Source organism: Microtus pennsylvanicus, chromosome 10, assembly GCF_037038515.1.
Source record: "Microtus pennsylvanicus isolate mMicPen1 chromosome 10, mMicPen1.hap1, whole genome shotgun sequence".
NCBI classification, from domain to species: domain Eukaryota; kingdom Metazoa; phylum Chordata; class Mammalia; order Rodentia; family Cricetidae; genus Microtus; species Microtus pennsylvanicus.
In genome coordinates this window covers 14,562,174-14,586,168 of record NC_134588.1, presented here as the reverse complement: position 1 = coordinate 14,586,168, position 23,995 = coordinate 14,562,174, and the positions used below count along the sequence as shown (strand labels likewise).

The 23,995-nt window shown below is 46.8% G+C and overlaps 1 protein-coding gene across 3 annotated transcripts in view; it reads left to right on the top strand.

Annotated features, from left to right (window-relative positions):
* Epb41l5 (erythrocyte membrane protein band 4.1 like 5) overlaps positions 1-21,042 on the top strand; it is a 115,013-nt gene extending 93,971 nt beyond the window's left edge. For all 3 annotated transcript variants that reach the window (XM_075987721.1, XM_075987723.1, XM_075987724.1), the window contains 5 exons: positions 8,351-8,435; positions 10,781-10,855; positions 15,358-15,399; positions 15,945-16,072; positions 16,660-21,042. In XM_075987721.1, the coding sequence (XP_075843836.1) occupies positions 8,351-8,435; positions 10,781-10,855; positions 15,358-15,399; positions 15,945-16,072; positions 16,660-16,723 (394 nt within the window). In that variant the 3' untranslated portion in view covers positions 16,724-21,042. The remainder of the gene's footprint in view (positions 1-8,350; positions 8,436-10,780; positions 10,856-15,357; positions 15,400-15,944; positions 16,073-16,659) is intronic.
* The last annotated feature ends 2,953 nt before the right edge of the window (positions 21,043-23,995 follow it).

Here is a 23,995-nt window from a genome sequence, read left to right as displayed (position 1 = left end):
ATCCCTAGTCTCCTAGTTTCCTTGGTGTCTGTTGTAATGTCCCCTTTTGATGTGGGAGTGTCATATATCAATCTGTTGATTTCATTGTTTAAGCAATAAAGAAACTGCTAGGCCCATTTGATAGGCCCACCCTTAGGTGGGTGGAGTAAACAGAAGGGAAGGCTGGGAGGAAGAGGAAGTGAGGTCAGACTCCACAGCTCTGCTCTCCGGAGCAGACGCCTTCAGAGAGACGCCATGCTACCTGCTCCAGGGAAGACGCACACCATGCCCCAGCTCCGACCCAGGATGGACTTAGGCTAGAATCTTCCCGGTAAGCGCACCTAGGGGCGCTACATAGATTATTAGAAATGAGCCAGAGCAGTGTTTAAAAGAATACAGTGTCTGTGTAATTATTTCGGGGCATAAGCTAGCCGGGCAGGGCAAGCGGCTGGGGTGTTTGGGGACGCAACCCTGCCGCCGCTCATATTACTACAAATGACGCCCAGACGTGTGGCTAACTAAACCCACTTAAAAAACCTGAGAAGGCTTAAAAATAAGGGAGAGAGAGTTTAACACAGATTTTTGCTGTTTGTTGGTGGCGTGCTGTAGAGAGATTTCCTGATTCGGCAACAGCAGCAGAAAAAAAGCTGCGTTATCTTAAAGCGCTGCTTCCTGGGGCTGTGCTGCCAGTGCAAACTCTGGCTTTATGTTTGTGTTCCCGCTTGGGATCGGAAGGAGAGTGCTCTGGGACCGTGATGATGACTCAGAGCTCCCCGCCTGCTCCTGGGCAGAAGGCAGAATCAGGCTTAGGCAGGCGGAAGAGCATGGCGGATTTCTGCTGCCATACAGAGATGTGTTTTCAGACTGCGTAGTGCTCTGCGTGTCAGATCTGGATGTAACTTGGATGAAAAGAATTTCTGTGCTGCACGCTCAGTCTCAGAATTAAAGTGCTGAGTGCCGCTCCTACCTGGTAGCCTCAAGAGGCTTCCTGACTCAGCTTTAGCTGCAAAACTCTGCGGCTCATTAAGAGGTCCTGCCACAAAACACTTAAACAGTGTTGATGAAAAGCTGAACACATGCTTTTCGGTTTTCAGCCGTAGCAGGAAAAAAGCTGTGCCGTTTAAAAATGCCGGCTTTCTGGGCCATCCTGCCAGGGCAAACTCTGACTGTTTGAGGCAGGAGGGCCGGCTACCGAGAGAGGACTTGAGTGTTGTCTGTTGTAGCTTGCTGGCTGGCAGGGACCTTGAAATGCTATAAACATGGCTACAGCCAGTACCTCAGCCAAGAGGCTGAAAAGCTAAGGAATGGACTGGATCTAGATGGCAAAGCCACGCCTTTAGTCCTACTGATATTGCTTGGCAAATTAAAGGCTCTTGTCATCAGAAAAAGAGAGATATACAGTAAAGAGAGATTCAAAGACAGAAAATTTCTGAATGGTTTAAAGTGTGTTAAAAATATATGCAGACTAAAAGTTAAAATTCTTAAAGCAAACTTCTGTGACTTCAAGGTGTGGTAGCACACGCCTTTAATCCCAGTGCCTAGAAGGCAGAGACAAACAGATCTCTGTGAGTTCAAGGTGTAGTAGTGTACGCCTTTAATCCCAATGCCTGGGAGGCAGAGACAGGCGAATCTCTGAGAGTTCAAAGACAGCCTGGTCTACAGAATTATTCCAGGTCAAAGATACACGCTCAAAAAGCAAAAAGTTAACCTAGGAATGTCACAGCTTAGATTCTTAAGCGCCTAGTGATTTAAAGGCGCAAATCAAAAGTGCTCCTGGATAGTAAAAAATTGCAGATTCACAATAGGACAGATTCAGACCACTGAATGAGTCACACTGTTGGATGAATATACGTAGGCTTGGGAGAGAGAAGAAAAAGAATATAGAGAATAAAGTTAATGGTTTAAAAAAAAAAAAAGGTAAAGTCTTTAAAGAGACAGAATCAAGTAAAGTGATAGAGTAAAAATAAGCCGCGTAAAGATGAAAAATTCACAGAGAGTCTGGATTCTTTGTATTATTGTGTTTTCTTTAAAATTTTTGACTGTGAAGGAGCTAAGTACAGAGAGACATTTCATTACGTGGGCTGCCAAGCTAAACCAGAATGGATATAAGGGTATTACGATTTCAGAATTTGGGTCTAAGGATATGATGCTTTGGAGAGAGTCTTCTTTTGTTTTCACAGAGGATGAGACTCTATGGATTTCTTCTATTCCGATTTGGTATGATGGACCACGTCCTCCTGAAGGGTTGCTGTGAACATCTTCAGAAAATTGCTTTGCTCAACTGCCAACTGAGATGAAACTAGCACACAGGTTATACCAAGAAAGACCTAATTAACGACGCCCCCATTCAGCAGGAAGCAGTTTGGAGAGAAAAACTGCGCCCATGTTCCCAAATATGGTTTATAAACGTTCTTTTACATTTAAAGGGGGAAATGATATAGGTATGAATAATTTGCATTGGTATGGATTTTAAGGTCAATTTTGTTATATGTATAAATGTTTCTGATGTAACTTTTACTTGATAACTGTTATATGTAATTTTGCTATGTTAATGTTAAAGCCTTCCTTTTTTTTGTTTAAACAGAAAAAGGGGAAGTGATGTGGGAGTGTCATATATCAATCTGTTGATTTCATTGTTTAAGCAATAAAGAAACTGCTAGGCCCATTTGATAGGCCCACCCTTAGGTGGGTGGAGTAAACAGAAGGGAAGGCTGGGAGGAAGAGGAAGTGAGGTCAGACTCCACAGCTCTGCTCTCCGGAGCAGACGCCTTCAGAGAGACGCCATGCTACCTGCTCCAGGGAAGACGCACACCATGCCCCAGCTCCGACCCAGGATGGACTTAGGCTAGAATCTTCCCGGTAAGCGCACCTAGGGGCGCTACATAGATTATTAGAAATGAGCCAGAGCAGTGTTTAAAAGAATACAGTGTCTGTGTAATTATTTCGGGGCATAAGCTAGCCGGGCAGGGCAAGCGGCTGGGGTGTTTGGGGACGCAACCCTGCCGCCGCTCATATTACTACACCCTTTCATCTCTAATTTTATTAATTTGGATCTTTTCTGTGTATCTTTGGTTTATTGGGCTAAGGGTTAATTAAGTCTCTCTGATTTTGTCAAAGAACCAACTCATTTCATTATTCTTTGTAAATTTTTTGGCTGTTTGTTTTCTATTTCACTGATTTTGGCCCTGGGTTTGATTATTTCTTGCCCACTGTGTCTACTCTTTGGGGGTGTTATTTGTTCTTTTTGTTCTAGAACTTTCAGGTATGCCATTAAGTTATTATATAAGATCTCACCAGTTTTTTATGTAGGCACTTAATGCTGTGAACATGCCTTAAAACTCCCTTTATTGTATCCAATCGGTTTGGGTATGTTATGTTTTCATTTTCATTCCATTCTAAAAGTTGTTTTCTGTCTTAACCTGTTTTTCATTCGATCGTGAGTTCAGTTTCCATGAGTTTATACACTTCCTGTTTTCTGTTGTTGATACCCAACTGTAATCTGTGGTTGTAAGATAGGAAGCAAAGGGCTTCAGTTTTCTTCTGCTTGTTAAGACTTGCTTTTTGTCCAAGTATGTGGTCAGTTCTGGAGAAAGGTCCATGAGCTGTTGAGAAGAAGGTGTATTCTTTTGTTTGTGTGAAATGTTCTGTAAACATCTGCAAGGTCCATTTTGAATTCCGTTGTTATTTAACTCCAGCATTTCTCTGTTTAGTCATATATATAGTATACATCTATACATTTTATTTATTATGTATACAATATTTTGTCTACATGTATTCCTGCAGGCCAGAAGAGGGCACCAGACCTCACTACAGATGGTTGTGAGCCACCATGTGGTTTCTGGGAATTGAACTCAGGACCTTTGGAAGAACAGGCAATGCTCTTAACTGCTGAGCCATCTCTCCAGCCCCCTCTGTTTAGTCTTTTGTCTGTTTGACCTGTCTATTGATAAGAATGGGGGATTGAAGTCACCCACTGTCACTGTATGGGTATCAGTGTGTAGTAGTGTTTCTTTTATGAACTTGGGCGTCGCTCTGTTTGGTATACCAGTGTTTAGAGCAGCAATATCCTCTTTCTTGGTGACGCTCTAATCCATTGACTTCGTGTAGTTACCCCTCATTGGCTAGGCACGATCAGGACCTCTGAGAGCTCCAGGTTGGCCCCTCTCAGCCCAGTAGGCCTTAACTTCCTACATTTCCACCCTTTATTTTGTTACATGGGTGTTCAGTGGGAGCCAGAGTTCTTTGCTTAGGCCTTGTTGACCCCACCTGAGGCGGGCTCAGCAACTGGACTGTGCCTGTCTTTGGTGGGCCTGCTGACCAAGCTCTTACCTGTCATTGACTGCCAGCCCTCAAAGAGCATTCATTCCTGGAGACCTGCCAGGGTGGGGGGACTAGGCAGTAGCTTTTTGAATTACAGATAACCTGGCATTTATAACCTCCTGCAGAGGACTACAAAAAGGATGCCCAAGAGCCATTAACACCTGAAGAGTCACCTTAGTTGCTGTCCGCTGATGTCGGATCTGCTACAGGAGATATTTAAAGAGAATAAGGATTAACAATACCACCCTGTTAGTTAATGCATATGTGAACATCCAGAAGGGATCAAATAGCCTTTTTATATTATGCTAAACCTTTTCAAAAAATGAATAGTCAAAGGCTATAACTTCTTCCCTAAATAAATCATCTTGTTGGGGGGGGGCAATGAGAGCAAGAATGGGGAGTATATACATTACCCATCCTGGGTTATTCTCTGTGATAGAAGCAGGCTGATCCATGGTCAGGTGCACATCTCTTACCAGAACCCATATTGGCGTCATGGCAGTCTGAGGAAAAATACAAGCCTATTCTCTCCCAAGGGTTAGCAGGAGGGCTGGTGGCTGCTGTTGGAGGGACATGGGATCTCTCCATCTCACCAGGGGCAAGAGTGTGTTCCTTCCCAGAGATGTCAAATGCTTGTAAGCTGGGCTGAGCCCTTTGTCATCAAAACTGAGAAAGTTCATGTAGAAAAGGACCTCTGTAAGGCCAGATGAGGATCTCTCCTAGCCTCTGGCGAGATAGTCCTGGCCAACAGCTCCTTAAGATCTCTTTAAGCTCACTGATTCTTCTGCGAACCTTACTAAATCTGCTGTTGAAATCCTGTGGCAGATTTTTCATTAAAAAGTCCTACTTTCTAACTGTAAATCATCCATAGAGCCCTTCCTCTGCCTGTTGTTGGTGTCCTAATCTCCTGTAGTTCTTGCTTTCTGAGGGATTTGACCCAGTTGCACCCTTTGCCCAGTAAGTGCAGTTGTCTCTGCTTTCTGGGGGAAGCGTCTGCTCCAGTCTTCCTTGTGGATGAGCCACACTCTGGTGAATTTGGAACGTGGACATTTTGATCTTGATGATGTAATTCTCGGCAGCAGAGTCTTCTCTCCCTTAGGCTTTCTTGGTTGTTTTTGCTGTGTGATTATATGATAGCTGGAGCCTGTTCAAAGTGACATTTGGAGACTCCTTTATGAGCTGCAGCCTCTGATGCCTGCTGCCCTAGTATAGAACTCAGTAGTGATTTGACAGAGATGTCATATGACCAGAACCAAAAACTGTACTTTCAAGAGACCCAGCACTCTCTTCTGGCCTGTGTGAGCATCAGACACATATATGATGTTTGTACATATATACAGGCAAAATACTAATACACATAAAATAAAAATTAGTAAATCTTTAGGGGCCAGGGAGATGACACAGTGGGCAGAAGGCGCTTGTTGCCAAGCCTGACAACCTGAGTTTAATCTCTGGGCCCATGTGGTAGGAGGAGAGAACTGACTCCCACACATTGTCCTCTACCCTCCTCACACGCGCCTGTGCCTTGGCACCACAGTGCCTATACAGATATATAGGTTCAAAATGTAAACTAATAGAATAAAATGTTCCTGGGCTTGTTTTGTTTTGTTTTGTTTCTTTGTTTTTCAAGACAGGGTTTCTCTGTGTGACAGCCCTGGCTGTCCTGGAACTAACTCTTGTAGACCAGGCTGGCCTTGAACTCACAGAGATCCACCTGTCTTTTCCTCCCAAGTGCTGGGATTAAAGACGTGTACCACCAACACCTGGCAATAATAAAATTTTTTAATAGAGGAAAATGCTCTTGAAAAGTCTTTCTGCTTGGCAGTGTGTTAGGATGGTTTGCAGAATGTAGATGACTGCAGGGCCAGGCTTGGTGGTGGTGCTGCCTCACTTGCTCGGGACCCGAGCTCCAGTCTGCTCTTAGCAGGAGACCCATGTCCTCCCTTGGCCATGCATCGTTTTCTAAATGCCTCCATTTCGTGTGGGCTCCCAACGGTTTGGGGGGTTTTTTCCATCCCAGAATTTCTTGCTCTGTGACTTCGTCTCTCAACCCTTGTGTTTCCATTGTACTGGTTTTGTTGATGTTTGGGTGGTGGCTTATTTGTTTGTTTGTTTGTTTTTGTTAGGTTTTTTGGTTGTTTTGTTGGGTTTTTATTTGTTTGTTTGCCCTGAGCAGCAGGTGGCTTACAGCGTTTCCTAGGGACATCTTTTTGTTCAACTCAGTGTTCTGTGAGTTCTGAGTTAGACAAAGTGCACTTGTTCCTTGCATCATTTTCTAGGAATTCATGGGCAGATTAAAGCAGAATGAGAGCAAGCCTGTAATTCCGCCTGCAAGAGGCTGTGATGCAGTGTCCTGCTCTAGCCCTTTCTGCTCCCTGGGAGACAGGCTGTCAGAGTCTGGTGCTGTACTAACACCATCAAACCCAAGTGATCCTCCTGTCTCTGCCAACTACAGTGTTAGAGGTACGTACAGGAACTTGTATGACCACACCCATCACTTTACATGGGTTCTGTAGTACCTCTATTATGTCCAGGTTATTACCAACCGTATATTGGTGTGCATGGTTTTTAGGCTTTGCACCAGTAAGATAAAATACATGTGTCATCCAGTTTTGTGTTTCTCTATTTCTGAACTTTTGTTTCTTCACTTACTGCCATCCTGCAAGTCTACCATGGCTGTCCATTCTTACTTTGCATTGGTCTTCCCCACACAGCAGTTATAAGGACTGCTTAGCTGGAGGGCTAGGCTGGCGCATGTGCTGGTGGCTGGGAGACCTCTCCTCTGCTTCCCAGTGGGCAGCACTGCGAGCTCCGCAGGTTGCCTTCCTGGAGAGTCTGAGAAGCACTGCTTCTCTGATCTCTCAGTTTTCACCCACTGATATCTGAGAGATCAGAGAAGCAGTGCAGCCAGCCACTAGGATGACCCTTTAGACCAAAAGGGCGATCTGTCCTCAGTGCACTTCAGCCTGCATCCTCAGACTGTGTCCTCAGGCTGCACTGAGCTCCTGCTTCCTCCTACTTTATATCACCCATCTCCCCCTCCCTAGTGCTGGGACAAAGGCGTGTCATCCCACGTGTTGGGATCACCTTTGTGAGCTCTGTTTCTCTTTTAGACTGGATCAATTTTGCATAGCCCAGGGTGGCCTTGAAGTAACAGAGATCTGTCTGCCTCTTTTTTCCAAGTTCCGATTAAAGGTGTGTGCCACCACTGCCTGGCCTCTAGTAGCTCTGCGCTCTGATCTTCAGGCAAGCTATATTTGCTAAAACACAAACAAAATATCACCACTGCTAGGTCTGCAGAGTACAGATATTCCACATCCTCTCGTCTGTTAGGGTATCTGGAGCATCCTGGATGTTGCTTCTCCCTTATACGACAGCTCTCCATCCTGTACCCTCACCATGGTTCCACTGGTTCCTCACTCTGCTCCTCTGTCTTGGCTATGTATCAGATTTGTGATCAACTTAGCTTTTTCATTCATGTATTTTACATCTTTAGTCCCAGCACTTGGGAGGCAAAAACTGTTAGTTCAACGCTAGCTGGCCTACATAGTGAGTTCCAGACAGCCAGAGAAAGTGATGAGACCCTGTCTGAAAAAAGATAACAGAAAAAGAAGGGGAATAAAGTCAGTCTGTAGAACTTCCTCACTTCCCATTTTTTTACATAGTTTCTCTGGATTTGAAGCTATAACTATCCTTTTCTAAAGTGTATCATTCTGAATTTTCTGAAGGTTTTAAACTACACTGACAACCCTTAGTAGTTTGAGATACTATGAATTGGTGTGCATGTGTGTGCGCGCACGCGTGCCGTGCGTGTGTGTTTGTGTACTAAAGACAAATGTTTCCTCATTTAGTGTGGTTTGGGGAAGGAAGCAAGCTAGTGAGCTGTTTAGATCTAGCAGCAAAGGACTCTGACTCGGATAACAAATCTGAAGGTTTTCCTCCGACTGCCCTGTCTTACTCCTCTCCATGGCCTTATTAACCCTCCCGAAGGGTTCTGCAGCAGTGCCAGCTGTGTGCACATCCTCTCTGATCTGATTCTGTTTCCTCCCAGCACTATAAATGAGGATGTGCCCCCGAGCAGAGAGTCTCCCACTCCAACGCACGCCACAGCTGCAGACAGTGGGTCTGCACTCAAGGTAAGAAGATTGCTTTTCATTTTCAAGAGACAGTAGTGAGTTTAACCTCTCATGTGACCAGGGACATCTGGCCATTTCTCAGTGGCCCTTGGGCTTGAGGTGGGAGGAGCCTTCTCCCTACGGAAGACCCTGGGGCTGCCCTGCCTACCTATTCCCGAAGAGTTACTAGACGCTTCTCTCCCGTGTCTGTGCTGCTGGGGGCTTTATTTTGAGACAGTCTTGGGTGCTGGCCTTGCCTTCACTTTTTTCGTCTCTAAGACACACTGTTCTCTTCAAGTGGACACGTTAGACGGTGTCCAGCACACCTGTGATTTTGCTGAAATTCACTGTATGATTTTCCTAGGAAAACATAAGCTGTGTGAGTGGGCTGATTCCTGTTTTGTTTTGTTGAATCACAACCTTGCTGTGTAGGCCAGGTTGGCCTTGGTGCTCAGTCCTCTGCTTCCCTTTGCCCAGGCTAGGATCATAGCAGTGCACCAACATTCCTGGGTAACCTGTTCTGTTCATTGCTGTATTCCTAATGTCTCAAACAGCAGATGGCAAGTAATAGGAACTTTTATGATTTTAAAATATCCTGGCGTGCCTCCAGCGGGCTCGCAGAGCACCCGCTAGCCCCGGCAGATCCCCAGCAGGGCGGGCGGGTGCCGGGCCTTGGCTCCAGAGTCCAGCACCCGAGTGGCGGCGAGTTCCAATGGCGGCGAGCAGGCACGTGGGTAGGGGCATATGACAGACACATAGTATGAATCAGAACTGAACCTTTATTGCTTAGAGGAGAGAGGGAGAGAGAGAGAGACAGACACGTGTGAGCATGCCAAGAGGGGACAGAGAGAGAGAGAAGAGAAGAGAAGAGAAGAGAAGAGAAGAGAAGAGAAGAGAAGAGAAGAGAAGAGAAGAGAAGAGAAGAGAAGAGGGGGCAGGGGGCAGAGGTTGCTGGGAGTGGGCGTGGCTTGTCCCTTAAAGGGACCAGAGACCAAAAGAATAACAGGAACTGATTATAAAATGTGGCTAACAACAGGTGCGTCTCACTGGTTGTATTACAGGACCACCAGCTCAGTCCAGTTCCACTCTTATGTGTCTGCACCCTAACCAGTGCAGAACTCACAGAAACCCAGACTTTCTAATTTAACACAAGCAATTTCGCCATTTTTGTTGCATAACGTATATTAGTTGTAGAAATTTACCAGATACTTCACAAAAGGGAAAACTATAAATCACCCTTAACCCTAGTATGCAAAGATAGTACATAGTTAATATTTATATATAGTATATTTCAGTTAGGGCTTATTTTAGTCTGGGTTTATATTGCTGTGATAAAACAGTATGATCAAAAGCACCTTGGGGAGGATTTAGCTTACATTTCCACATCATAATCCATCACTGAGGGCAGTTGGGGCAGGAACTGACGCAGAAGCCATGGAGGAGTGCTGCTTTCTACAGAACCCAGGACCACCAGCCAGGGTTGGCACCACCCACAGTGAGCTGGGCCTTCCAGTTTGGCCATATCTGTTAAGATTTTTTAATATGCTGGGCTGTGGTGGCACACACCTTTAATCCCAGCACTCGGGAAGCAGAGGCAGGCGGATCTCTGTGAGTTTGAGACCAGCCTGGTCTACAGAGCTAGTTCCAGGACAGGCTCCAAAAACCACAGAGAAACCCTGTCTCAAAAAAAAAAAAAAAGATTTTTTTAATCTTTTTTAAACCAAAACCAAATACATATATTTATACTTTTTATCAACTTAAAAAATAATTGTTTAATTTATGCAAAGATTGTGCAATTATAGCCAATAGCTTCATCTAGAATTGAACAAATAGCACTTTGGTAAACACCAGTTTGTTTAGTAGATGCCCCAAACCATACCAAAAATATAGCTTCCCTTGAGCTCTCTCTTGCCAACCAGTCCTGCCGTTGGAACACTTAACCTTCCTTCTTGATCACATTCTTCTACTGCCTGGGCATTGGCTCTCTGCCCTTCCATATTGAACACCACCACCACTCGAATGTTCTTTCCCTTCTCATCTTCGAAGAATTCAGCTGGGACACCATGACTGTCCTATCCAAACCTGTTAGCCGACCACAAACCAGTTGCTGACTTAACTCTTCCAGGTTTTTCTATGTAAATGGAGTAGCTACGTGAGTATTTACAGAGCACTTCTTTTCCTGGGTCTGATTATAGTATAGATTCTCCTCCTCAAAGTGGAATCATTGGTAGCTCATTTCCAAATGTCCTTTTCTGTTTAGAAGGTCCACACTAGCTGGGCCCAAGTCACTGTTAGAAATTCAGAGACTGTGGGAAAGTGAGGTGCAATGCCGGATTGTTCATGGATTCTTGCCTTGTCTTCTGCAGGATGCAACAGATGAATTGGATGCCTTACTTCTTTCTCTAACTGAGAATTTGATGGACCACACAGTCACACCTCAGGTAAATATGCCTCAAAACAGCAAGGCAGACTTGTTTTGAAAATGTTCCTGTAGGTTCCATTTCTTTTCTAATTTAATAATTTAGTAAAACTTTTCATTTAATAAGAGTTATGGGACTGAGAAAATGGCTCACTGGGTAAGACACTTGCTGCATAATCATGAGGACCTCAATTGGGATCCCCAAAACTCAGATAAAGCTGGACACAGTAGTGCACATGAAACAAGGCAGAAATAGAATTTCCAGAAACTCTCAGACCTGGTAGCCAGATGTTCACAGCAAAGCACAGGAAACCCTCAGACAGACAGACTAGCACCTAAGACCAGCACGTGTGCAGTGGGGTGTGTGCACACCCATACAAGCACAAAGAGCTTGGATTTGCCCCTTTAGCTTTGCCTTGCTTTCCTCAGGTTCTGCTTTGAATAGCATTTCACCCTGTGGAAAGCACATGTCACCATGAACCCATTCATAATTCAACGCCTCATTAAATAACATGAGAGAAAACTTGGGTCCTGCACCAGCTTGCAGAGTTAAGACAAGGAGCTCTGTGGTCGAGAGCTCTTACTGCTCTTGCAGAGGACCTGGGTTCTGTTCCTAGCACCCATGGAGTGGCTCACAACACCAGTTAACTCAGGTTCCCAAGGATCCATTGCCCTTTTCTGATCTCAGCGTTCACTGAACACTTGTAATGCCCTCATATGCATATAGGCAAAGCACTCAGACACATAAAATAAAAATAAAAAAAAAATTCAAGAGTGAAGATAATAAGCCGGGCGGTGGTGGCGCACGCCTTTAATCCCAGCACTCGGGAGGCAGAGGCAGGCGGATCTCTGTGAGTTCGAGACCAGCCTGGTCTACAAGAGCTAGTTCCAGGACAGGCTCCAAAACCACAGAGAAACCCTGTCTCGAAAAACCAAAAAAAAGAGTGAAGATAATAATCTGGGCTTGGTGGTTTATGCTTATAACCCCAGCATTGAGGAAAGTTGCTGCAAACCCAAGGCCAGCTGATCCACAGAGCAAGTTCCAGGCTAGCCAGGGCTATAGCAAAAGCCCGTCTAAAACATATGTTAAAACTATAAGGACATGTTTATTTATTTTATTTTATAGTTTTACAAAAAAGTGGGGCATAATTAATGAGTAGTATTGAAAATCTCAGCCCTGTCTACCTGGAAGGCAGCGTCCTCAGTACCATTGCCATGAGCAGATAAGACACAGTTCATTTCCTCAGCTAGACTGAAGTGTAAAGACAGACAGAACTACTTCAGTGCTAGTTATTGTAAGCAAGAGCTGCTTGTGGGGATCAGATGCCTCTCAGGAGTCAGGGGGCACAGATGGCACTTTCTGTTGGTTGTGTAAATCATTAGTGGACAAACTTGAGTGTGTGTGTGTGTGTCAGAATTAGCCAGAAGGTGTACTGAACAGATTGTTGGGCCTCATTTCAATTTCAAATTATATATAGATATATCTTGGGAAGACCCCAGAATTTGCATTTCTAAACATGCTCCCTTGTGATATTTGGTGATATAGACTACCAGCTTATATCAATAAATAAGACGTTACCGAAGGAGAAGAAATAATCCCAAATCTGATCTTGAACCATAATAAATCTTGAAAGAGACAAGAGATAGCCTCCAAAATTAATGCCAAAAATAACCTGAAGCCCAGAGAGACATAATTCCTAAGAGCATAATTGACAAAACTTACAGTATGTTTGTTCTTTGTCTAGTGGGTAGGTGAGCTACCCAAAACCACAACCGTAGTGTGACAGAGTGGCCCACACAGAGGCAGGAGGATCTACTACTTCCTCCTAGACTCCAGGCTTCTGCACACATGAATACAAAAAGTCACTGGGACACGCACATAAATAAATTAATTAAACAGACCAAAATAGATGCTGACTAAGTCAGCAATACACTCAAGCTTGCCTTGAGAGTAAGGTTCTTATTTAATGTTTTGTCTAGATTACAGCTCCTGCTCTTGGGCCTTTCCAGGGATCAGGATAGAGTCGATGCAGTGTTTGCCCTGGGTTCAATCCCTGTAGCCTAGGCTGACCTAGGAGTAACCTAGGAACTAGAAAGTTCCTGCTTTCACCTCCTAGTGTTGCGATTACAGGTGTGAGTCTCCACCACGCCTGAATTGTCTGACTTTGACATTTTTGGCACTTGTTTATGTATCGTGTGTTTGTGTGCTGTGGGTGCACATGCAGCACCACTGTGAGGTGAGGTCAGAGAACAACTTGTTGGAGTTATCATGTGTGTCCCAGGTAGGTATCTACCGCAGGTGGTCAGGCCCATGCGAGAGTGCCTTTATGCCACGAGCTATCTCACTTACCCTTGTCTGACTTTCTAATTTTGTCTAATGAGTTTGTCTCAGTTTCAATTAGATGAGTTAAATTGGCTATCACCCCCAATATTGTGATACCATTTAGGGTTCCTCTTGTGTAAAGAACCTCTAGTAGTGTTTTGTAGAGATGAGCGGGGCTCCGTTCCTGCCGCCCGGCTCCCGGCCACCTGGCTAGCTTATGCCCCGAAATAATAACATGGAAACTGTATTCTTTTGAACACTGCTTGGCCCATTAGTTCTAGCCTCTTACTGGCTAACTCTCACATCTTGATTAACCCATTTCTACTAATGTGTGTAGCACTACAAGGTGGTGGTTTACCGGGAAAGATTCAGCATATCTGACCTGGCGGCTGATTCCATGGCATCTGACCTCACTTCCCTTCTTCCCAGCATTCTGTTCTGTCTACTCCACCCACCTAATTTTCTGCCCTATCAAAAGCCAAGGCAGTTTTTTTATTAACCAAATAGACAAAGTACCCATCTACGTCAGTGTTTTCCTGTTTTAGCTGGTTCTCTTCCATAGTCACTTCAAGTGCTATAGTTTAGACATCAGTTTGAATTTGTCCACCCCACTGGGTAGACTATTCATTCTACACAGAGGAGAAATAGCCTCCATGCTTCTAAGCAAAGCCGGTCTAGCAAGGCCCTTGCTCCTGTCTTTCCATAATTTACAGACCAGTTTACTATTTTACTCTCAGATCTTCAGGCAGTCTTTATTTATTAAAATACAATTGAAATGCCACTTCCTCCTCCCAAAGCCCGTAACCTTTGAGGACCAGAACCTCAACTGGCCTTAACAGGTTTGTTTGTTTGTTTGTTTGTTTAAAAAACATAGTGATTAGATTTGGTCACTGCGTGGTCTTAAGCACCAGTGTGAAAATATAACCAAAATTAAAATATTGATAATATAAAACAAACAATGGGCTCACTCTCTGTATGAATGACTACAGTCACAGCTGTTCCAAATGGAATCAAACTTAAAGGATTGTCACCCTCTCCCTGCTGCTCTTTGTATATTCCTGATTATTCTGCTCCTCTCTCCACTTACAAAGTCAGTAATATCAGACTAAGCCCACAGCAAAAATCACCATCCCCTTGGTGAGCAGTTGTGCACCTAGATCTCTGGACCTGGGTAAGCGTAGGTTAGAACTGTTAGGGTCTTGATAGTGATGCTACTAATCTCTGGACCTTGTGCCTCCAGCACTGTTTTGTTTGTTTCCCGGCCACCCAGACCTGAAATAACCACTTAGAAACTACATTAATTACAACACTGCTTGGCCTGTTAGCTTTGGCTTCTTATTGGCTAGCTCTTACACCTTAAATTAACCCATTTCCATTATTTTAGATTTTACCATGAGGCTCATCACCTACAGGCAAGGTTCTGGCTGGCAGCTCCTGTCTTTCTCCTCTGGTGGCTACATGGTGTCTCTCTGATTCTGCCTTCTTTCTCCTAGCATATTCAGTTTAGTTTTCCTGCTTAGCTCTATTCTGCCCTATCACAGGCCAAAGCAGCTTTTTTATTCATTAACCAATAAAAGCAACACATATACAGAAGGACTTCCCACACCACAACGCTGTCTTAATCCTCCACTCATTTACACTTGAGCCATGTTCAGGTGCTCCTGTGCTAACTTAACTCCAGTACCTGGAAGTCAGCAAGAGTGGAGACCATACATCCTTCTAATGCCCCCGTGTCTGCTGGCAGCTACTATTCTATGTGTGTGTGTTTGTGTTTATGTGTGCACACTCTCACACACACACAAATAAATAAATATAATTTAAAAGATTTTTAAGAATAATAAATGAGCCAGGTTAGTGGCAGTGCACACCTTTAATCCCAGCACTCAGGAGGCAGAGGCAGGCGGATCTCTGAGTTCAGTGCCAGCCTGGTCTACAGAGCCCATTCCAAGACAACTAAGACTACACAAAGAAACCCTGTCTTTTAAAAAAATGTAATAAATGAATTAACAGTAGCAGTAGTGTTCTTAACTTATAATCTTTCCTGTTATGGAGATTCTCAAAGATTCTCAAAGTCCTAAGCCTGGGGCTAAAAGTTATGTCAGCTCAGGAGTCTCCATGGAAACTGCACCCTGCGGTCATTTCACAGTAGGAAATATAAGTCAGTCTTCCCTAAAAGTAAGTGGCTGTGAAATTTGTTTTAGGTGTCTTCGTCATCCATGATCACACCCCGGTGGATTATTCCAGTAAGTCCATACTATTCAATTCTTTTGGTTACAGTCTCAGAAGCTTAAAGGAATCTCACTTTCTTGTTTTTCCTACAAATGTTGGGGTCATTATCAAAGCTCTGTTAATTTAACAGCTTCAGATTTGTGGCTCAACTTTTCTGTAAATGCTAAATGATTCAGACAGATAAATAAAAATCTGAGGTGAAAGGGGCTGGAGAGATGACTCAGTGGTTAAGAGTGCTTACTTTTTTTGCAGAGGGCCTAGGTTCGGTTCCCAGCACCCTGATGGCAGCTAGCTCATAACTATCTGTAACTCCAGTTCCAGGGGATCTGACTCCACAGACACCAGGCACATGTGTGGTACACAGACATGCATGCAAGTAAAGCATCCTTACACATATTAAAATAAATAAGCAGCTTGGGGGCTGGCAAGATGACTCAGTGGGTAAACAGCCAGGAGCATCAGGCCCTCCTCTTTGCTGCCCGGTCAGTGAGGCTAATGGGAGGCTGCTGGGGAGTGAGTGCTGTTGCCTCAGTGCTGACGCGTGCGTCTCCTACTGCAGAGTGCTGCCGTCTCCAACAGGCTCACAGGGTGTGGACCGTCTGTGGCCGGGACCGAAGGGTGTGGTACTAAAGACGGATTCTCACTCATCTCCCCCCCAGCACCGTTCTTGGTGGATGCTGTGACCAGGTGAGGAAATTACTACTCATCTGCAGCTTTTTCTGGTAGGAGAGAAATAAGAAATGTTGATTATATTTAAAATAACAATGTTAGTTTTTGTAAGGTCCTAATTGAATTTGATTGAAAGTATATAGGTCTTTGAATATTGTTTAACATAGTATTTTTTCTTGCATATTGATAATTTTCAAAAAAATTTACTGGGATTTCTTTGTGAAGAAAATGTTAGTAGACTTGAGATCTACTAACAGGTTGTTGTTTATCCTTTCTTCTTTACTCTTACGACTGTGGCCTGCTCTCGTTACTACATATGACACAGTGCAGTATGAAGTAGGGTACGGCGTCCCCAAGGTGAGAACCCTCACAGCTTTTACTAGACAGGCATGTGAACATGGGTCCCGGGGGCTATGGAACGTCCCCTCTCTGCAGAGGATAAGCTAAGCCAAGTTCAGACAGAAGCAAAATGTGCTGCTCTTGTGCTCAGCACAGCACTGTTCGTACTATCCACGATAAGCTTGGCTGGTGAAGAAAGGGTTAAATATATTTTAGGCTGTAGTCAGGAGCCAGGAGCCTTCACTATGTCTCTCCCTTCCTTGCAGCTCGGCTCCTCTGGCTGAAGACCCAGCCTTGAAGCAGAAGTGCTTACTGACCACTGAGCTCTGAGGGCTGCTGCTCCCGCTGGATCTGGAATGCCCCCACGCTACCCCGTCAGCCCTGGATCCAGCCCAGTGAGTCCTTTACTTGGAGAAAACCTTCTACCTGGATTTGACTTCAGCTCCATGAAGAAAGTAGCTACATTTTCCGTCCGACTGGAAGTCTACCCCACATAACTGAAGATAACCTCCTCTTCCAATCCCCCATCATCGAAATTCATTAGTTCCCGGCAAACTCGTGGCTCCACCTAGCGGTCCCAACTGTTTATAGCAGCCTTTGGCAAGGCTTGCTGTCCAGAGCCCTTTCACTGCCATTTCCTGTGATGTCAGGGTGAGCGCACCTGACCCGAAAGCCTGCTGGAGAAAGAGATGGAAACACTGTAGGTGGATCCCAGGCCAGCTCTCACAGTCGCAGGACTCTAGGGACGCTGAGAGATGGAGGTTTTATGTCAGCCACACTCTGTGGCCTGAGCAGTTACTGTCTTACTGCTCTTAGGAACTACCGAGTGATCGTCTCCAGCCTTGTGCTCCCCAGACCCCTTTCCTAGAGGAAGGATCCGCATCACTCCTGTCTGTAACTTTGCAGCAGGGCAGGGAGCAGGTATCTGGTCAGAGACCTGAGTCCTCCGCCTGCGGCCTGTGCTGTCCATGCTGAGCCAGTGGGAATGCAACCCCATTACATTCCCTTACAGCTGTGAAGGTCAGCGCAGCAGCGCTCCAAACCAGGACCTGTTTAGACGCAGCCTCCGGTTCCTTCCCGCGAATGCTGAGTGAAAAGAAAAGGGAAACACCGGGCAGACATGGGGAATGGTGGCGAGAGGGACCGGGTTCTTGAAGAATCCACTAGAAAGCTCTGCACAGTGTGGTGAATGAAGGCAGCCCACATTAGGGTTTTGTATCTGCTTTAAAGTTCTCTAGAATTCCATACTCTCTGTACCCAAAGAAGTTGTGGTGTTGAAGTGGTACGTGCTCACCGTGGAAAAGTGTATGGATATGGACCTGAGCCAGCACAGAGAATGACACTAAAGTAGCTCAGATGTGTGGGCTGGAAGATGAGCACCTCAGCTGCCGTGGGGACTGGGGAAGCCACTGGTGTTGCCCTCTCACCAAGCACCGATGTTATCTGGTTTCTGCCCGTCATGTGATGTGTGTATGGTTGAGCACTCATTCTTCTCAGCTAAGAGAACATCCAGCTCTGTGGTTCAGATGCTGTGATCTGGACTACCCTGGCTTCCCCATTGCATATTGTGTGTTCAGGCAGATGCTAGTATCTAACTGGGAAGCTTGGGGATTCGGCCTTACAGTTTTGAGGGGAGCTGGACAGTTAGAAAGCACTTTTGCGAAAGGAGACAGAACTGCCCTTCTCGCTGGCTGGCTCCCCTTAGCTAGTAGGCGGCTCGTGCATTTCCCTGGCAGTGTTTTGCCAGTCCTCAGTATTAAGACATTCCTCACAGTGTGGGACCTAGAACCCGGGGCTTGCTCCAGGACACTGGGCTGGGTCCTGGGCGGCCTACATAGTCTGCTGTGCTGCTAACCACACAATGGCTAAGGCTTGGTGGCTTAGAAGTCCTACGTGTCTCATCCTGTGTAGGATCGAGCACTGTCCTTTCAAGACAGAGTAGCTGAAAGTACCCCATAACATCTGTGTCTCCAGGTACCTGAATTCTTGCAGAGTATTGCTAGGGACTTTGTTAGGGGTCACTTGGATCTCCAGTGAAAAGAAATCCTCTGTCCTAGTGTCGAGTCTTAAGTTAGAACTAACGCTTGAGTGATGCATTTGCCCTGACAGATCAGACACACGTCAGACTTGTCAGAGGGTGTTCTGCCCCTCAGAAAGGGCAGCGGTCTATCGCGACAGACCCGGGGGCACCTGGAAGTGGTAGGTGGGAGTATGTGAAGCTGTCAAGAATGGGTAGAGTGAGGCGGAGGTGACAGCTGGGTAGGAAGGGGCAGTTGCCAGTGCTGTACCTTTATGTCACACTGGAGCTAGTGCCCAGAGCTGCCCTTCTGTGCCCAGGGAGCAGCCAGACAAAGTGCCTGGGGTCAGTAAGATGTGAAATTAGAGTCAGCAGTCCTAGACTCCACCTCAGCTCTGGAAAGGAGTCTGTCTGTCCATGTGAATATGTAAATGATCTGGAGACCAGCAGCCCTCTCCACACGGGCGGCACTCCCGGCTGTCTCTCCTGATCCTCAGGAGGCTGCTGGACAGAGCCAGGAGCAGACTCCTTAGCATCTTACATTGCTTTGAGAAAAATTCTTGTGGAAACGTTCTTTCCGTGTCCTGCTGTGGTGGCACTTCTTTGCACAGGCTCAGGCGCCCTGGGTGTGTCTGCGGATGAGACCTCTGCGCTGTTTCTAGGATCTACTGCTTGCTCTTCCTCCCATTTCTGGCTAAAACTTGGACCTCTCTTCTCTTAACTGAGTCCCAGGAAGTCTTGTTGTCATTTGCAAGATTGTGTAGTCACTCAACTGGTGAAAAACTTGGAGTTTTTTGTTTGTTTTATGCTTTGGGTGTTTTTTGTTTTATGTTTTTTTTTCAGACAGGGTTTCTCTGTGTAGCTCTGGCTGTCTGAACCCCCTCCATAGACCAGGCTAGTCTGGAACTCAGAGATCTGCCTGCCTCAGCCTCCCAAATGCTGGGATTAAGGGCATGCTCCACCGCCACCCAGCAACTTGGCTATTTTCTAAGCAAGGGTTTTAAGGAACAAAATCCTTGTCTTCTCATTTAGCAAGTATCATTTACTCATTTGTTGTTTTACTTTGTTCTGCTGTTTGGAGACAGAGTCTTGGTGTGTAGCCCAGGGTGGTCTTGAACTCACAGGAGTTCTCCTGTCTCACTTTCCAAGTACAGGAATTTCAGTCATGAACCGCCAGACCTAGCGTATGTTGTACTGACAAGGTTTTGGTTGGTTGGTTTTGGGTTTTGAGTTGCTAGGGACCAAAACCAGGACCTTGGACTGAGAGTGGCAGCACCTGCCTATAACCCCAGCACTCAGCAGGCAGAGGCGGGTGGATCTCTGTGAGCTGCAGGCAGAGGCGGGTGGATCTCTGTGAGCTGCAGGCAGAGGTGGGTGGATCTCTGTGAGCTGCAGGCAGACCAAGGCCTGAGGCCCTTGTCTCACTCCCCCCCTGATCCAGAGCTGGAGAGACCACAAACAGTTCACCACTGTGCTGCTGCTGCCCAGCACCACCAGGGCCAGTGCCCGGGAGCATAGCTGTGCCCACTAAAGCTTGTTTATAACCAAGCTCCAAGCCAGTGCTTCTCAACCTGTGGGTCACCACCCCTTTGGGGGCCACATATCCGATATCCTACATATCAGATACTGACATTGTGATTCATAACAGTAGCAAACTTACAGTTATGAAGTAGCAACTAAATAATTTTGTAGCTGGGGTCACTGTAACAGGAAGGGTCACAGCATTAGGAAGGTTGGGAACCGCCGCAAGTGCTGCTCCCCGGCTCTGAGAGCAGTGGAGTACTGCTTGTCCGTGAAGCTGCAAGGTGAGACCAGGTCTCAGCCGCGAGAGTCTCTGTGCGTTCCTGTTAATCCATCTCTTGGCCATGGAGTTGACTGAACTCGGATACACGTGTGTAATAAAGAATGCATGTTTATAGATCATTTGTACCTTTTACTGAAAAAGAAAACACCTGAGTTTGTGGGCAGTCAGGATGGACTTTTTTGAAACATCCCTGTGCTGCCAGGATAGGGGAGCTCGGTTTGCGCTGGGGTAACTTGTCATGAGCTGAATGCTGCTGTGGTTCAGAGTTCTTGCTGGAGACTTGCTGGTGGGGCTGCAGTCCTTCCTCTCATTGCATTGTGGGGGGTGATACCTGCTAATTCTCAGGATTTCTTCTTATCAGAGGAGTGTGTGTGTGAGAGAGAGAGTCTGTGTTATGTTGTGAGTGTGTATGTATGTGAGTGTGTATGTGTTTGAGAGAGTCTGTGTTGTGTGTGTGTGTGAGTCTGTATGTATGTGAGTGTTTGTGTGAGAGAGAGTCTGTGTGTGAGAGAGTGTATGCGTGTGTATGTGAGTGTGTATGTGTGTGTGTGTCTTTTTATGGAGCCCTTTGCTCTCCTGGTTTTCACATCTGGATACAGTAGATGGTTATGAGAACTCTCACCAACTATTTTGTGTTTACTTTTCTACATGGTAAGCTCTGCAGTAGCTTTGAAACTGTAATTTATTTTTGTATGAGGTACACTATATTCAGTGAATCCCCATTGTATATGGCTTGTGTTAGAAGCACTACCCTGAACTGTGAGTAGTCTGTACACTGAACACGATCTGTAGACATGACCCATTCAAATAAAACGATGAGAACATTCATGTTTTATGAGCTGTTTTCTGAGCATGCATGGTCCTGGCTGGATCGTTGAGTCAGAGCCACTGTTAATAGTAACCAGATGGAGTGAATGGGAGCACTGGTACTGTTTTGGGAATTTGTGTCAGTGTGGGTACGAGAGGTTGGGAGTGGAGATGTTGCTAAAGCCCAGACTCCCGCTGGTGGCTGGGAGGTAGCTCCGTGGGCAGTGCCTCCCAAGCATGGGCAGAACCCACAAAACCAGCCATGGGCACACGTCTGTGATACCAGCACTCATGCAGTATCTCCTGAGGCTCGCAGCCCCATCCACCTGGCGTGTCTCGAGGTGGGTGGCCAGGATCTACATGTGAGGTTGTCCTCTGACCTGCACGTGTGCTCCTGCACTCCTACACATGAGTGCAGAGAGACAACGCACGAAGCTTTCTTAAAAGGTATTGGTCGTAATGGGACATCCCTGTAACCCCAGCCTCAGTGTTCAAGGCCATCACAGGCTGTATAGCAACACTGTCTCTAAATAAAAATAATAAAGCCCTCATTGGTTCTACCTAGTCCACCTTGGAAGGCCAGTGTCACTCCAGGGATTTTGTAACATCTTGGGACTTGAATCTCCACTGCTTACTGCCCACAGGCATAGGGTCAATCATCCCGACAGAGTCCAGTGCTGTCGTCTGAAAGGCCACATGCGTGCCTCATCCTGCTGTCCCCAGCCCTCTTAGGTGCGGTGTTCTGTGAACAGCGTGGCTGTCCAGATCATTTGGCAGGCTTCTGCTGGGCCAAGACACCACACCACATGTCGCAGCCACCCTCGTCCCGCAAGGATGACGCGACCACCGGAGCTCTTCTCACTGCAGTTTATTTCAGGACCTTTATTCACTTTCTCACTTTTCCTCTCTCTCTGACCTCTCTCTCCTCCTTGACCTCTCTCCTCGGGCAAACCTCTCCCAGCCCTTAAGTAGGCATGGGCTGCCAACCCCAAACTGCCAGGTGGGCACTGCCCATAGGTTCACGCATATGCAAGCAGCTGATGATCACTGCGTGATCATAGCATAGGTCAGGCCTTTAGCCATAGGAGTTGATTATACATCTCCATCAGGTTTGACACCACGCAGCTCGCTACAACCACACAAGGTAGCAAGGCTTCTGGGAAAGTGGAGACATTTTCCAGCTCCCTCACTCCTTTGCCTAGAGAAAGGACCTTTTCTAGGCCCTTCAGTTGTGCCTAGAGGGCAGAACATGGGCTCACCCACCTGTGCTGTACACTAAAGAAAACGCCAGACATAAGCGACAAAAGCAAGACAAGCCACGGGAAAAGTGAATTGTCTTCCACATCCACAGGAGGCTAGGTGTGGACAGGTACCCAGCAGCTGCTCCTTGTCTCCATCCACAGGAGGCTAGGTGTGGACAGGTACCCAGCAGCTGCTCCTTGTCTTCCATCCACAGGAGGCTAGGTGTGGACAGGTACCCAGCAGCTGCTCCTTGCCTTCCACATCCACAGGAGGCTAGGTCGTGGACAGAACAAAGGGGGTGTTGGTGTGGACAGGTACCCAGCAGCTGCTCCTTGTCTTCCATCCACAGGAGGCTAGGTCGTGGACAGAACAAAGGGCGTGTTGGTGTGGACAGGTACCCAGCAGCTGCTCCTTGTCTTCCATCCACAGGAGGCTAGGTCGTGGACAGAACAAAGGGGGTGTTGGTGTGGACAGGTACCCAGCAGCTGTTCCTTGTCTTCCATCCACAGGAGGCTAGGTCGTGGACAGAACAGGTACCCAGCAGCTGCTCCTTGCCTTCCACATCCACAGGAGGCTAGGTCGTGGACAGAACAAAGGGGGTGTTGGTGTGGACAGGTACCCAGCAGCTGCTCCTTGTCTTCCATCCACAGGAGGCTAGGTCGTGGACAGAACAAAGGGGGTGTTGGTGTGGACAGGTACCCAGCAGCTGCTCCTTGTCTTCCATCCATAGGAGGCTAGGTGTGGACAGAACAAAGGGGGTGTTGGTGTGGACAGGTACCCAGCAGCTGCTCCTTGTCTTCCATCCATAGGAGGCTAGGTCGTGGACAGAACAAAGGGGGTGTTGGTGTGGACAGGTACCCAGCAGCTGCTCCTTGTCTTCCATCCACAGGAGGCTAGGTCGTGGACAGAACAAAGGGGGTGTTGGTGTGGACAGGTACCCAGCAGCTGCTCCTTGTCTTCCATCCATAGGAGGCTAGGTCATGGACAGAACAAAGGGGGTCGTGTTAGTGTGGACAGGTACCCAGCAGCTGCTCCGCCCAGGCTGCGCTACCCTGAAAAAGGGGGCAGATGCTGAGCTATGAAACACCAAGATAAACTCAGGCAGAGCAGATCCTGAGTCAGTTATGGTCAGGGGCCCTGATGGGTCCTGACTTCCTAGCTCAGTGTGGTCCATTCAGCGAGTATTCATCTCCCTAAACTGAGGTTCCACAACTCCATGCTGAGGTTGAGCAGAGAGGGGAGGAGGGCATCTCACCCAGGGAGAACATATGTCCTAGGCCAGGTTGACAGCTGTCTGACTCAGGCTCCCAGGAGAGCAAGATGTTAGGGAGAAACACTGTGAGGACCAGCTGCCCTGGCTCCTCAAGGCTGGGCATCAAGTGAGTGCTACCACAAAGCCCAGGATCTCACCCCCAGCACCACATAAACCCGGGCATGGTGGTCAGTACCTTCAATCCAGCACATGGGAGGTGCGGCAGAAAGATCAGGAGTTCAGGTCATCCTTTGCTACATAAGGCCAGCCTGGGCTACAGGAGAGCCCCCCCACACACACACAAAAGAAAACAGATGACCTGGCCTGGACCCTCACTGTACAGAGAGGAACCAGCTTGTCCCAAGCTTCCGGCTCAGCTCACGACACTCCAGGGCATCGACTCTGCTCTCTGCTGTTGCCCTGAAGCAGAGCTGCCTGCGGCAGAGTCGAAGCCCCACAGGAACTTATCTGTGAGAGCAG